Consider the following 14555-nt stretch of genomic DNA (forward strand, 5'->3'; position numbering starts at 1 on the left):
AGCCTTCAGATATTATTGGTTACTTCATATACATTTAGTTTTGCTATCGCTGTCGTCTCCATTTTTCTTTCTTCCTTTCTCCTATCCCAATGATGCAGAGGCTCACATGTAAGAATAAAAGGAGTGAGGCCAAAAGAAAGAAATATGCGGTGTGGATCGGAATAAGAGCTCCATCACCTCATCCATTCCTGCAAAGGCCATCACCGTCACTTTCCCACTCTCTTATAAAAGTAAAGAAAAGCCATAGAGAATGGCGGGTTGAGAGATTCGGCGACCTTTTCATCATTGAACAACAACCACTTTCCGGTCTGTGCGTCACAAATATGACAGACGTAATGCCCCGTTTTTGCGCTTGCCCCCACGTGGCTTATCATGGCATGCAGTCGATACTTTGCCGGCCCATCTAAAACATGCGCCGGCTGGCTCTCGGATGCAGTGGCAGAGATTTCAGCGAGTCCGGCCTCTTCCGCGATATTCTCGTGACTGAATACGTAGTCAACCGCTCTTTCCGCATTCATGCCCGTCTGTAATAGCGCGTATCTGGCCACGGTCTCTTCAATACCCATACTCAACAACATGGCAAGGGCCTCTTCATCCACCGTTTTCATTGAAGAGGATGTCGGCTTGTGTGGGAGATCCTCTTGCGCCTCAGGCATCGAAACTTCGTCTGACTGCAGGCCCTTACCGCGGAGGAACTCCAAGTCCAGCTCTAAAGGGACATCCACAAACACATCAAGCTTCTTGACACTCATGGTTCCCATGTCGAACTGCGCCCGACGGAGGAAAATGGGGAGAACATCCGGAAAAGTCCTCAGTCGTGTGGTTTTGCAGTACGTGACCGGAATCCCGCAGGCGCTGCAACGGCAGTCAATATCCGTTGCCTGCATTAGTGACCCGAGGCACGCGTCTAAAGAGATATGAGGACGGCTGGCAAAAATTTCCTCCTCGGTTTGTTTTGGATTTCCATCAGAATTCTTTAGATTAGGATCCAACGGAATTGGCAATGAAAGGCAACAATCGGTCTCACGTGTGTAGCGCACCTTGTGACACGAACCACACTGCACGCGGTGCTCAACGGTCATCTTAAATATGTCAACTGGATGTGAAATATTCGCACCCACAATATTTGATGGCTTAACGTAGCGCCGCATTTGTTCTACCAAATACAAAAAGTACTCCTGTGCGTCCTGCTGCTCTGCGGTAGAGAAGTCAGGATGTTTTTGCGCAAACACGCGTTTAAACTCCCTCGCTGTAATGCCGTTGGTTAGTTCTTGACCCTCGACAGAGAATTCACCTGAGAGAAGGCCACTAGCAACTCGCTCGGTCTGGCAGCAGTGGCACTTGTAGGGATTCTCTTGGCACGCGTTCTGGTGTCGGGTCTCACAATTGTAGTAGAACGCTTCCTTAAATGGTTCCAGGGAAAAGAGACACTGTAACACCGAAGCCATGTAACAGCTATTGCCAAAGTTATGCATCCCGGTCCTCCCAGGACCAAAGGCGGGGACGAGGGAATCCCCATTCTCTGTGATACGTTTAAAATCAAATTGACAGGAGTAGTCGTATTGCATCTCTCCAAGTGTCTTGGCCGTTTTCTTTGCAGTTTGAATGTCAATACCAAAATGTTGCATATGATTTGCAAAATGCACATCGGAAACCTCGTCATCACACAAATAACAATAAAAATCGGCACCTGAAGGTGTCACCGTGCCAAGTTTAACGACAACAGGATGCATTGTGTGCATGTAGTGTTGCAGTGCATGACCGTTACCCCCCGCCTCCTCACGCGGACATCCAATCGTCCCACATGTCATGCACATCCAGTTATTAAGCCGGCATTCACACCCGTCAAGAGCACATTTATCCGAGGAGGTTGGCGCAGTTTGAAAAGGACTTGGTAGCTGCTCCAGGCATACAAGATGAGGACACTGCAGACGCATAGAAGCAACACCTTCCGGCTCGATCGCTGCCTGTGCTCCTGTTGACGTCGCATTGATTATCCACTGGTAACAATCTATCGTTAGCTCTGGTGGGGAAACAAATGACTTGGCACAAGCAGCACAACATAGGGCGTTCTCGTACTCTTTTGGTGCTAGGACCCCAAGTTTATTTACATCCTTCGACCCTCCTGCATCCTCATCCTTAGCGGGGAGTTCTTTAATCCAAACATACATGACGTGTGTGGGGCAATTCAAGGTGTGCTTCTGCACGTGTTCCACACAAAGTCCCATGTGGCAACACATACAAACTAGCGTGCCCATTTCATGTCGACATGTTCGACAGCAGTACGCGCACTCCTCTTTGTGCACTGCCGACCGATGGTTTGGAACCAACATTACTGACTCATCCCAGCAATGCGCACATGCCTCGTCGGTAATATTAAAAGGTGGTTTCATTGCACTACAGTGCTCCTTTATCCCTTGTTAGTCTTTTCGTTTTGTTCGTATTTATTTCGCGTGTGTAAATATATATATATATATTCTCCTCAACTGTGCGTGTAGAGATGTACACAAACAAACAAACAAAATATCAAATAAGAATGAAAAAAATAAAAGATATTACGCAGAGCCAGAGAGATTGTTGCCCCTCGGATACCTTCCCACTCCGTCCTTTGCTTCTTCCGCTAAAAAACGACCCATCCAATCAACACTCAGCATACAAAGTTGACGGCACACAGAAGGAACAAAGAAAAAAAAAAGAACAAACAACACAATAACCCTAAAACAACAACAAAAAGTAAACCATTCAGAGACACAAAAAGAAAAAAAAAGGAAAAAAGAAAAAGGCACGTTACATTCGCATCGCTTGCAACTCCCAAACACTTCCCCTCGTCTTCACTCGCTATTGTATACACGGCACTTGGTGTCTGTTTCACGCATTCTTAAAATTCGGCTTGCGCTTCTCCACAAACGCAGCCATGCCCTCCTTCTGATCATCCGTGGCAAAGGTGGCTTGAAAGGTGCGCTGCTCATAGGCCATACCTTGCGCCAGCGTTGTCTCCAATGCCTTGTTGATGCAGTCTTTGGCCAAAGAAACAGCTAATGGGCTGTTCAGGGCGATTTTTTCTGCCATTGCACTGACCGTTGGAAGAAGTTCCTCATGCCTAACGACGCGTGAAACCAACCCGGCGCGTTCAGCCTCCTCGGCCGTGTATTGCTCACCTGTAAGAATCCATTCCATTGCTTTGCTCTTACCAATGAGTCGTGTGAGTCGCTGCGTCCCACCCGCGCCCGGAATTGTTCCAATTTTGATCTCGGGTTGCCCAAAGATGGCCTTTTCGCTGGCAACAACAATGTCGCAAGACATCGCCAACTCACAGCCGCCACCGAGTGCGAAACCGTTTACCGCGGCGATAATGGGTTTGCGGACCGCTGCAATCGTATCAAGGCCTCGAAGCATGTTGTGTTTGTAAAATTCGACAAAAGTTTGGTTTGCCATTGCTTTGATGTCTGCGCCAGCAACAAAGGATCGGCCTTCACCAGTGATGATCAAAACAGAGACCGATGGATCGGCGTCACACTTTAGCAGCTTTTCCGCCAGTGCATTTGTTAACTCCGCATTCAGGGCATTGAGCTGTTTAGGACGATTTAACGTCAATGTCACCACAGCACCCTTTTGGGCGTACTTGACAATAGGGTCCATGGAATTAAGAAGGAACAGACTCTTGCGCAGCATACTGTATATGTAGATATATGTGTAGAAGACTTTCTTATGAAGACTGAGTGGATAGAAAGGAAAAAATAAAATAAAATGTAATTAAGGGAAGAACAACTAATGGTATCAAAATAAATATCTATATTCATTGACAAGTCGAATAGCCGCATTTTTTTATTTTTTATTTTTTATTCAGTTAGTTAAAAACCGGCCTTGGCACTCAGCACAGCGTGCAAAAACCTTTGGGGTCTTTATATAATATTGGCCGTCAAACAACGCAAGCGGTGAATTTAGCGGTGGGAGTCGGAAAAAAAAAAACACCTGATTTGCAGGAGCAGAGTAAACGGAGAAGAAAACGAACAATGAAAAAACCATGGAACACACACACACACACACAAAAAGGCATTGTTCAGGCTGCTGTAAGGCCCAAATGCAACGAATTCTTTTGGGACATAATGGCTGTCCACACAAACCCGCAGGACAACGTGACACTCGTACATCCCGTTGGAAAAAAACCCATAAAAACCCTTCTCAAAAAAAAAAGAAAAAAAAAAAAGAAAAACAAGAACAAAAAACCTCATAAACCACCAGGCAATATTGCTGCTCCCGTGGTGAGCTTGGCACTGGCATCTCCACCTCAGCGGTTGGGATCACTGATCACCACAGCCTTCGGAGAGTCCATTGTGGCCTTCGCCCGCAAATCACACACATACAAAAAAAACAAATGGTTTTGGGAGCGCTCCTTCCATCAATTCCGTTCCTTTCCTCAGTGAAATAACAATAACAATCATAACAATAACACAGGAAGAGAAAAAAAAATGGAAGACAAAAGAAATTCCTTTTCAGATGGTGGGACGGTGGGCACATGTCGTAGTAAATGATAGAGTGAGGGGGGCGCTCCGTAAGAAATGCCTTTCGCCCCCTGGTTTGGCATAACAACAAAACACAGAAAAGTGGCACTGCGTGCTATTGGCAATGCCATCGTGTCAAACACCTGCACGGCACTTTGAAAAAACAGGTCCCATCAATTCATCCATGACTCTTCCCTTCTCTCAAAAAAACAAACAAACAAACAAACAAGATTAGACTACTATCCCGGTTCACCCTTCGGTGAACCCTGAGTAGGCCTATGAGTTGCATCTTGAGTGTGCAACTACATCATCGTGGGGGAAAAACAACAACAGCAAAAAGATCAAGGAACAAGAAAATTCCTTATTACTCTCCATACCAAGCCGCTTTCATATTGCTTCCAATTCACAGTCTGCATAAAAGATCCCTTCATTGCTTTATCATAGTGAATTGTGACTTCACACGGCAATCAACAGTTGCAAACTACACGTGCAATCAGCCTCCCAATTAGCCCTTTAATTAAAGGGACGCAAGAAAACAGTAAAAAGAAGTCCAAAAATTGGCGTATGCGGTTCCACAATAATTGCGCCCATAAACCAAGAAAAAAACAAACAAAAAAACACGCAAAATAATTTGGCTAATGACATATATACCAATAAAAACGTACAAAAAAGCAGATGACACCAAACAACAAAACAGGAAGAACAACAATAACAACATGCGAATGCGTTTATTAACTCGAGTACTTCAGCAAATTCAATAATAAAAAAAGACAATAAAATAAGGAGCTTCTACTACAAATCACCCAACCTATCTAGTTTGGCATTTACCTCCTTTGTAACGTCTTCTGGAGATCGTTTCAAAAGCCCATTTTTCTTCGCGTCACTGTTGATTAGGCGCGTCATGTAATCGACTCCCTGTTTCACGTTAGCTACAGCGGATGCCTCTGTGCAACCTTTAAAAAATGGATGCTTCAAAAGTTCTGCGGTGGACGGTCGCTCCTGAGGATCTCGAACCAAGCATTTCTTCACAAAGTCCCGAGCTTCCTCCGAGTAAGCGGGCTTCTCTGGCAATGTTGGTGTCGTATCTCCCGCAATTCTACCTAACAACTGAAATATGTTCATTTCTTCTGGAGGAGCCCACGGATTCTTCCCCGTTATTGTAGACAACACTGTTAACCCAAGGGACCACACATCACTGTTAAATCCGTAAGCGCCTTGTTCGAGTCGTTCAGGGGCCATAAAATACATTGTCCCGACATAGGTTGAGGAAACATCAAGAGTGTGGACAAGCTTTGACACCCCAAAGTCTCCAATTTTGACATATCCATCATCCCGAATAAGCAGATTGCTCGGTTTCAAATCCCTATGAATCACACGCTTTGTATCATGGAGGTAAACCAGGCCTGACACAACTTGAAAAAAAATGTCACGCAACATAGTTTCTTCTATGCCCTCCCAGAAACAACTCAAATCTTTTAGGGTGTACGCCATCCACTCCATGGGTATGACAATGGCAGCTTCCTCGGAATCCCAAAAGGCTCCTAAGTTCTTCATTACAAAAGGAGAATTTGATTGAGAACTAAAGAATGACAGCTCTCGGTCCACTTCATCTCGATGTGGCTTAGAAGTAATAGGTATGTGTTTCAGGGCCACAGGGCCTCCGTCCTTTAGTTTTGCAAAGTAAACCGCTCCACTTGCACCTCGGCCAATTATCCTCTTGGAGGTATCATCAATAACTTCCTTTGTTACACTTCCAGGCAACTTTCTCCCATCTTTAGTAAACATCCCGGACTCATTCAGCAAAAATGCTCGAAGCTGAAGCGAATTATTGTTTTTTATCTGGTAGGACTGGAGGTCCCGCTGAGATTTCTCCACAGCCGCCGCATCTAAAACAAGCCCTAGCTTTTTCATCTCTTTAAAGCTGAGGTACAACAACTACAAGTCAAAAAAAAAAAAAAAAAAAAAAAAAAAAAAAAAGGAGGAAATCGAAAAGAAGAAATTACAAGGCTAATTTTTTTCGTCTTTTCCTCTCTCTCTTTCTCTCTCTCTCTCTCTCTCTATATATATATATATATATATATATATATATATATATATATATATATATTAAAACCAAGATTCCACCGTAGCACCTTTTTATCTTTGCCCTTCACGGCAAGAAATAATGACACGTACCTTTAAACATGGAAAGAAAATAGGAATAATAATAGATGGATCGGCAACAGAAACAACAATATTCACAAAAACAAAGTTTATTTCTCAAAAACACATGATGTAACATCTCCTATTAGTACTCCTCCCGTAATGGAAGCGATGCACTATTGGCCATGTTCATATTGTTGTTGCCACCGTCAATTTTTAACTCTGCTGATACATTTTCATTTGGAGTGGGGCATCTCAACTGTGCGTTTTTGCTCAAAGAGCCGTCATTCTCCACCGGTATATTTGGTTCCACTCCAGAGCTTTTTATTTTCTGGGCCTCCCAGTGAGCTTGCTTTAGATGGTTACAGGGTAGCACAGAGGGGCTTTCCCCCATTGGGGTTTAAAACTATCACATACAGCATCCACCTGGTTTCTCTTGGAGGGCACCCGCACTTTCTCTGCCTCTTGACGAAAACGAGATGCCACATTCTTTGGGTCCCTATACCGAGAACGTACTGCTGGTCGTCGATCAAAACTGGAAACGGAGGTACCTCGGTTAGGGGTCGATTTCCTACTTGTTATGTTTCTTTCCTTTTGATGAACATCAAAATTTGCCTTTCCATCTCTCGGAGTACCCTCACCAACAATTCGGGGTGGCGTCGGTCCCCGGCTTGTGCTTCTAGCGACTGGTGGCTTTCTGCGATCTCCACCAAGTGATCCAGTCCTTTTAAATTCCTCAGAATTTACTCTGGGACTCTTATCAAATTGGTTTCTTCTTGACGAAGGAGGTGGATGAACATTGTTTTGAGCCAAGGGAGGCGCATTCTTTCCATCACCGCCACGTCCTGCTGGAACAGAGGAAACCTTCGGCACGCCATTCGGAGGAACAACTACACCGGGTCTTGGTCGGATAACAAATGTACCCTCTTTTTTTCCCTCAAAAACACTTGAGACAAGTAAGCGATTGGAGAGTACAGTATCCTCGAACTCTGCCCGAATCTCTGAAGGTTTAAGCTGTTGCACTCGAAGAAGTTCTGGAGCCTTCAAAAGCACGTCGGAAACATCAGCCTCTTCATCAACCATAAGTTTTATTGCCTCATCATCACTCTGGTGCGGTTCACGCAACCATACCTTCAGCATATTCCTACTTCTCGTCTTTTCTTTCTTTTTTTGTCTATTTTCTAATCCTTCCGTTTCCTGGACAATTGCTATTCAATAAAATGAAGAAGAAAAATAACTTTTTATTATTATTATTTCTTTTTCTTTTTATATTTTGCATATAAAAAAGGCCTATAATAAGATTGTAATCATGGCTTATGGAGACTAGATGGCCCAAAAGTTTTTGTACGCCAAGCAAAACAACAACAACAACAAATCACGCACAACTACTTAAAAATATCGTCAATATCAGTAAATTCCCTTGTTCCTCGATTTATTTCGTCTTCAGTCAGATTAATGTGTGATACAGAGCCCTCACCTAGTTGAGCAGAAAACAGATACTCAAGTTCATGAGTCGGTGACGTAGATGGGGCAGTTTTCTCCTCGACTAAACGCGGTAAGGCTGTGGTGGTACATAAAGAAGAGGCGGTGGCAACAGTAGCAGCAGCAGCGGCGGCCTGTTTCTCCAGATTTATCCGCCTGGAAACACTTCGGTTATTTTTTACTGAGGATAAAGCACTAGCAACCAATTCAAATACATTCATCGCATCTTTGAAAAATACGCTCAAATGCAAAAAAAACACATTACATGCGGCCCATGTCGCCATGGAAACCTGTTCCAAGAGAAAGGAAGTCTTGTTCATGCTACCCTGTAAAGCCTCGTGGTATTTATCGCCGCTTTCATGCAAGCGTTCTAGCAACCGACGGAGTTTAAACTCCAACTCCCTCACTTGGTCGTGAGAACTACCAGAACGAGATTTCAAAAGTTTAGATTCACATACTTCTGCATCCCTTCTCCAAACATCAAAGGCTGTTTGAGTTCTAGAAACTTCACATTTTACATCCAAATAGGCTTTGTCAAGTTGTTCAATAGAAGAAGACTGAATACCACAGCAATTGGTCCTAATACTACTGGTTAATTCTTGGCTCAAAGCACGTAATTTGACTTTCAGCGAGTTAATAGAAATAAATTCGGCCTGCTCAGAAAATGTTTCAGTTGCCATTTCCAAATGATTTTCACAAATTTCCTTAAAATTATGCAATTCTGATAATAGGCCATCAAGTTGAGCGAAAAGAGTTTCAATAGCGTTTCCAACGGCATCAAAATGATCAGAAAGTTTCATTAAAGAAACACGGGTTTGCGAAAGTACTTTCATACGTCTATCATAGATCTCATCACTGCTTTGTTTAAACTCACCTATTGCAGACAAAAGTGAAAGTTTTCCTTGATCAAGGAAACATCGCAAACCATTGGATCCTTGAAACTGACGAAGAAAAGTACTAAAATCGTGCAAGATGTTTTCAACATCCCGTTTGTTTGCCCGAAAAGACTGCATATCACTAATTAGAGTTGTATGATCTGCCAATAATAAAACAAATTGAAATAAAAGAAAACAAAAAATTTAAACCAACACAATAAGAGTCTTACTACAAGAAATTAACTCACCACCGAAAAAAAGAAATATATAAAGAAAAACGTGACAATCTACCCACCAAAAGAATTATGCGAGTGCTACACTCATACAAGTTCCGATTAGCAAATATTTTATGTTATTCAATATATCGTTACTTATTTATTAATATTCAGTAGATTCAAGTGCTAAAAATGGGTTTTGAAAAACTGTGTCAAAGGCGTCCAAAGTTTCATCAATAAAACCCTCATCATTACACTCGACTGTAAAAAATCTAAAAACAGAGTCCTGACGTGCGCGTTCCGTTCCCGACTTCCACTTTATAGGCCCCAATGAAATTGTTTTTAGCTGTGTGTTCACCTCACGATAAATAGTTCCCTGTTCAGCAAACATATTGGAACGAAGAACGATAGAGACATTTCGGCATAAAAAACCATCCTTAACGCTTGTCGTCACCTTAAAATTTGTAATTGCACGGACAATCTTGGGATCAATAGTCCCATTGAACAATGGTCTTAATGGAGTTTCAGTAGCTGACAAGACACCACTCCAAAAGCCTTCAATTTTGTCAAGAGCCTCCTGTCGTTGCTCAAATAAGAGTTCAAGCTTTTTCCTGTATTCAATGCGTGTCTGATTCGCCTGGGACTCTGTTTCTGTTTGCAGAGACTTCACCTTCTCGTTACAGTTGGCGACCGCGTCAACCACATGTTGGGGATATGTGCTCATTTTCTTCTTCAATACATAGAATAATCACACACACACACACAAAAAAAAAAAGGACAACGAAAATAAACGCTCATACAGGCAGTATTATATTTATCATCAGTACCAGAAATAGAATAAGTTAAAACAACAACAAAAACAATTTCCTTTTTGCGCTTTTATCCCTTTTAAAATTTCCCTTTCATAATGTAAAATCCAACAAATCGTTTACACCTTTTTCGCAAAATTCACTCCCATCCTACATGCTAAACGTATTCCATTGTATAAAAGAGGGTAACAAAAAGCCTGAGCAGCCCCATTTGTCTCGCCAAGTCGTTGATGATGTTCCTCCTCATCCCTAAATTTAGCCACTATATCTTTGATCTCTTTCAAAGCCTTGGCATCATCATCGTTTAAATTTACCCCTCCATTTTCCAATTCCTCAAGTTCACGAAGTTGATCGTTATAATGGTTTACAATTGTAATTTCAACCGCGGCATGGCAACACATCATTGCCTCTTTGCCGAGCAGGGCAGTCAAAGTTGCCATAGCAAAGCCGCCTACATGAAACACGGGATCCAGGGCTGTAAGTCTCACAGAATGCTTCTTTGCAAGGTCATTCATGGTCTTCTCGTGAACAAGCTCATCCTTTAAAATTTCTTTAACCACGGGAACTGCCGAATCAAGTGGAGACATCCACAAAAGCTGATACCCACAAATTCGCACCGCCGCCGTTTCCCCCGCCTGATCTACGCGAAGCACCTCATCAATCTTAATTTTTCGGGCGGAATTTGCAAAGGTGCGACTCGGCAATCCGAGAATACGCGGAAAAGTCCGCCGTATCATTCTGAACGCGTTTATGGACGCTTTGCTGATTCAAGGCGTTCGCAAAAATGCAGCAAAAGAAAAAAAAAAATAATAATAGTAAAGGAGACAGCCCCAAGGGCACAATAAAAAAAAAGACACGGGGGCGGCAACCACCAAACAAACGCGGGCAACGGAAAATTAAAGCGGGTCGGGGGAGCAAAGAGCCGCGAAAAAAGCGGGAGAAGCCGCCCCCAATAAAAAACTGACGCGCGGCCTGGCCCCGCGCCGCGTCCCGAGAGCCGGCGAGTTTATCGGCGCGCGCCCGCCCAAGGCGGAGGCCAAATCCTCCCGAGAAAGCGCGAGGGAAAAAGCCCAACAGCAAGGCTTTTTTTTGCGGGGGGGCGCGGCGCGGAATATGTTTGTTGTTGTTATCAACCCGCTGTGTTTATCGTTGCGTTTCGGCGCCGCTTTATCTTTATTTACTTATTTATTTATTGTTGTTATTATTGCCATTGTGTTTTTCTGTTGCTGATGCGGGGCTCGTGACGGAATCGTTTGGTTCTCATTCCGTTTGGGGGAATCATCAGCAAGTTTTTTTTTTTTTTTGCGTGTATACCCTTTTGTTTTCGACAGTAACAAAATAATATAAAATATTTTCAAATATTAGAAAAAGGTATTTAAAATGATTGAAAATCCCAATGACGGCTCATGCAACAAAAACCCCAGAAGTCCACAATGAAAAAGCTCGTGAATTCCCCCGAAAGTGTCATTTCCTAAACAGACTTTGAATGGCCTATATCCAATAATAATAATAATAATAATAATAATAATAATAATAATAATAATAATAATAATAATAATAATAATAATAATAATAATAATAATAATAATAATAATAATAAACTCCTAATGCTGTCTATAAAAAAAAATCCCAGGAATTATTATTTATTTTTTTTATTATTATTATTTTAACCTCATCCTTGAAAAATTATCAAAGAAAAAAAGCACAGCTTTTAAAATTTGACGCATAATTTTTTTATACAGAATATATGTAGCTTTTGGCAAAATGCCGGTAGATTATTGTTTTGGCTTCTATCATTTAGTTAAGTATGACGGAAGTTGTAAAATAAAACCTTTTGCGAATTGGAAAATGTCGCATGGCTACTGGTCGGTATGATGTTGGGTTTATTGAATTGTCTGACTACTATGAACTTTAGCAGAACTTTGGACTAGAGAAGAATGAGGAAAAAAAAAAAAAACAAACAAACTTGAAGTAGAACCTCATATAGCTTGTGAATTATTTCTTTAAATATTGATTATGCACCTCTCTCTTTTTTTTTTTTTGAGTTTGTTTTATTGAAGACTTGTTTGGCTTTATTCCTTTTTTTTCTTTTAGGTGCTACGGAGTATGTAATTTTGCGGTGGAAATGGACGCTTATTTACTCAGTTTTTTTTTTTTTCTATTTATTTAGTTATTTTTGCGATGGGTGCCTCCGAAAATGGTAAAAAAGTCAATGTTTATGCTTATGTTTTTTTTTTTTTATTAGGAGCTTGTGGAAAGAATGATCGCGGGGGAGCTGGCTAACTTAATTAATGTATGTATATATCCTGATAAATGAATGCATTCGTTATGATACTTTCTACCGTATGAATCTTTTGGGAAGAACGCGACTTTGTAGGGGCAGGGAGCCGATAGAGGCCAGATAATATTTGTTTTTATTTTGTCATCCCACCCTAACCCTTTTGATTCCCACCACGCGGCGGGGTCTTGTGGTTGGAGGACCCAAAAGTCTGCCACTTCGTAAGTAATAATATGTAAATCCTAACTGAGGACAAAGGACCATGCTAGTGGTCCACAGAATTCTATATATTGAATGAAAAGAAAACATTGAAGCAATTAACTAACGAACCTTTTTCCCTAACTTGTTTGGTTTCCATAGGTAATTTCAGGATCCGGCCAGCTGCCCGGAAGATTATTCTGGTACAAATAAGCATTTTTAAAAAATGGATGAGCTGGGGTTACCAACACTCATTTTTTTATTTCCTTTTTTTTTTTTTGGTTGTTCTTTGTTTTGTTATTACCTCGATAAAAATGTGCTAGTATATAAGTATGGAAGTTTGATCTATCACCTTAAATATGTGAATTGACATTTAGACTTTTTAAAAACTCTAGATGAGGAAGCTTTGTCTTGCTTTTTACAACCCTTTTTTAATGGTCTTTTTAAACACTTGAGATACACACCTTTTCTTTTTTGACTAATTGCGGTATATTGAGTACATCTTTAATTTTTCTTATCTTTTCTTATCTCCATTTTTATTCTAATTTTTTTTGTTAATTGTAAAAAGGAAACTTGATATTTTAATGTCATTTGGAAGCCCATTTTCCATGGAACTTGCAAAAGAATTTGTTGAGTTCGTCAATAAAGCCTGCACCCCGTTTCATGCAGTTGAAGTTATTTCTTCATGGTTGCTTGAAGCAGGATACAAAAGACTCAAGGAAGATGAGCCATGGCCTTCTATTTTGGTGGGCGATCGATATTTTGTCACGAGAAATGATAGCAGTCTGGTCGCCTTTTCTGTGGGAGGCAAATTTGAACCCGCTAATGGTGTAAAGATTGTGGGGGCCCATACGGACTCGCCCAATCTTGCATTAAAACCAAGAACGAGGGCTGATAAAGGGGAATATCAGGGTATTGCGGTCCAATGTTACGGTGGTGGGCTATGGCATACTTGGTTTGACAGGGATTTAACGGTTGCTGGCAGGGTGTTTTTATCTTCGCCTAAATTGGAAAAACGCCTTGTGAACTTAAAGCGACCAATTGTAAGAATTCCTTCCCTTGCAATTCACCTTCAAACTGCCCAAGAACGTGAAGGATTTGCACCAAACAAAGAAAAACACTTGGTTCCCATTATTGCAACAGAGGTTTCAGGAGCATTAAATGGAGATAACGACAAGCGTCATAGTTTTCATCTTATGAAGTTAATTTCAGAGGCATTGGGATGCCTGCCTGAGGAAATTGTGGATTATGATTTGAGCGTCATTGATACTCAGCCAGCAACAATTGGTGGTGCATTTGATGAATTTATTTTTGCACCACGTCTGGACAACCTGATTTCTTGCTTTTGTGGTATAAAGGCTCTTCTGCAAACGGACAAGAATCTGGACACGGAAAACATGATAAGAATGGTTTGTCTTTTTGATAACGAAGAGATTGGGTCTGAAACTTCACAAGGTGCAGGTGGAACCCTGGTTCCAGACTTGATTGAGCATATTATTGCCTCAAAAACGCTTCGAGCCACACTTGTGGCAAATTCTTTTCTGCTTTCAGTGGATGGTGCACACGCGCTGCATCCAAATTATAAAGATAAACACGAGGAAAACCACCGACCTCTTCTTCATCGTGGACCTGTTATTAAATACAATGCAAATATGCGTTATGCTACAAATGGTGCTACTGCCTCTATTGTCAAGTCGATTGCAAAGGAAGCTTTGGTTCCTGTGCAGGAATTTTGTGTCAAGAATGACTCTTCATGTGGCTCGACAATTGGACCCATTCTTTCTTCCCTATCTGGAATAAGAACTGTTGATATTGGAAATCCAATGCTGAGCATGCACAGTGTTCGAGAGATGTGTGGAACTACAGACATATCTTACTTGACAAACTTCATCGAAGCATTCTTTACAAATTATGGGAAACACGTGATATCATCATAATTGTTTTCCGTCTCTTTTTTTTTTTTATCTCAAAATTAGAAATTTGCAGACTCTGTTTTTATTTCACTGTAATATATGGGTTTAGACACGAATTCGCACAAGCGTCATTTTCCCACC

General features: G+C 41.6%; 8 protein-coding genes across 8 annotated transcripts, besides 25 other annotated features; 1 reads left to right on the forward strand and 7 right to left on the reverse strand.

Annotated features, from left to right (window-relative positions):
• Positions 1-401: part of a sequence feature (haploid, non-Esmeraldo-like haplotype) that runs on past the window's edge.
• On the reverse strand, positions 207-2393 carry Tc00.1047053508153.120 (ubiquitin hydrolase, putative; the record flags this gene model as incomplete). Its single annotated transcript, XM_816950.1, has 1 exon — positions 207-2393. One exon carries the CDS (start codon positions 2391-2393, stop codon positions 207-209), a length of 2187 nt encoding a protein of 728 aa, XP_822043.1.
• Positions 402-2202: a sequence feature (haploid, Esmeraldo-like haplotype).
• Positions 2203-2781: a sequence feature (haploid, non-Esmeraldo-like haplotype).
• Positions 2673-2781: a sequence feature (A-rich).
• Positions 2782-3135: a sequence feature (heterozygous, non-Esmeraldo-like haplotype).
• Tc00.1047053508153.130 (enoyl-CoA hydratase, mitochondrial precursor, putative) lies at positions 2869-3672 on the reverse strand (the record flags this gene model as incomplete). The annotated part of the gene is made up of 1 exon (XM_816951.1): positions 2869-3672. The coding sequence occupies one exon, from the start codon at positions 3670-3672 to the stop codon at positions 2869-2871; it is 804 nt and encodes a 267-aa protein (XP_822044.1).
• Positions 3136-3880: a sequence feature (areas merged during assembly that could not be assigned to a particular haplotype. This can correspond to areas where the two haplotypes were merged or to regions with more than two copies in the genome that were merged during assembly.).
• Positions 3820-3844: a sequence feature (AT_rich).
• Positions 3881-6439: a sequence feature (areas merged during assembly that could not be assigned to a particular haplotype. This can correspond to areas where the two haplotypes were merged or to regions with more than two copies in the genome that were merged during assembly.).
• Positions 4185-4226: a microsatellite.
• Positions 4705-4731: a microsatellite.
• On the reverse strand, positions 5295-6413 carry Tc00.1047053508153.140 (protein kinase, putative; the record flags this gene model as incomplete). The annotated part of the gene is made up of 1 exon (XM_816952.1): positions 5295-6413. The coding sequence occupies one exon, from the start codon at positions 6411-6413 to the stop codon at positions 5295-5297; it is 1119 nt and encodes a 372-aa protein (XP_822045.1).
• Positions 6440-8437: a sequence feature (haploid, Esmeraldo-like haplotype).
• Positions 6447-6479: a microsatellite.
• Positions 6530-6561: a microsatellite.
• Positions 6561-6609: a microsatellite.
• Tc00.1047053508153.150 (hypothetical protein, conserved) lies at positions 6999-7784 on the reverse strand (the record flags this gene model as incomplete). The annotated part of the gene is made up of 1 exon (XM_816953.1): positions 6999-7784. One exon carries the CDS (start codon positions 7782-7784, stop codon positions 6999-7001), a length of 786 nt encoding a protein of 261 aa, XP_822046.1.
• Positions 7874-7919: a sequence feature (AT_rich).
• On the reverse strand, positions 8030-9139 carry Tc00.1047053508153.160 (hypothetical protein, conserved; the record flags this gene model as incomplete). Its single annotated transcript, XM_816954.1, has 1 exon — positions 8030-9139. The coding sequence occupies one exon, from the start codon at positions 9137-9139 to the stop codon at positions 8030-8032; it is 1110 nt and encodes a 369-aa protein (XP_822047.1).
• Positions 8438-13280: a sequence feature (heterozygous, non-Esmeraldo-like haplotype).
• On the reverse strand, positions 9380-9940 carry Tc00.1047053508153.164 (hypothetical protein, conserved; the record flags this gene model as incomplete). The annotated part of the gene is made up of 1 exon (XM_817027.1): positions 9380-9940. One exon carries the CDS (start codon positions 9938-9940, stop codon positions 9380-9382), a length of 561 nt encoding a protein of 186 aa, XP_822120.1.
• On the reverse strand, positions 10145-10762 carry Tc00.1047053508153.170 (ubiquinone biosynthesis protein COQ7 homolog, putative; the record flags this gene model as incomplete). The annotated part of the gene is made up of 1 exon (XM_816955.1): positions 10145-10762. The coding sequence occupies one exon, from the start codon at positions 10760-10762 to the stop codon at positions 10145-10147; it is 618 nt and encodes a 205-aa protein (XP_822048.1).
• Positions 11361-11389: a sequence feature (AT_rich).
• Positions 11525-11625: a microsatellite.
• Positions 11660-11695: a sequence feature (AT_rich).
• Positions 12269-12701: a mobile genetic element.
• Positions 12756-12803: a sequence feature (T-rich).
• Positions 13005-13064: a sequence feature (T-rich).
• Positions 13086-14438, forward strand: Tc00.1047053508153.180 (aspartyl aminopeptidase, putative; the record flags this gene model as incomplete). Its single annotated transcript, XM_816956.1, has 1 exon — positions 13086-14438. The coding sequence occupies one exon, from the start codon at positions 13086-13088 to the stop codon at positions 14436-14438; it is 1353 nt and encodes a 450-aa protein (XP_822049.1).
• Positions 13281-13431: a sequence feature (haploid, non-Esmeraldo-like haplotype).
• Positions 13432-14555: part of a sequence feature (haploid, Esmeraldo-like haplotype) that runs on past the window's edge.
• Position 14555: part of a sequence feature (CT-rich) that runs on past the window's edge.

Source organism: Trypanosoma cruzi, genomic scaffold, assembly GCF_000209065.1.
Source record: "Trypanosoma cruzi strain CL Brener 1047053516697 genomic scaffold, whole genome shotgun sequence".
In the NCBI taxonomy this organism is placed as follows: Eukaryota; Euglenozoa; class Kinetoplastea; order Trypanosomatida; family Trypanosomatidae; genus Trypanosoma; species Trypanosoma cruzi.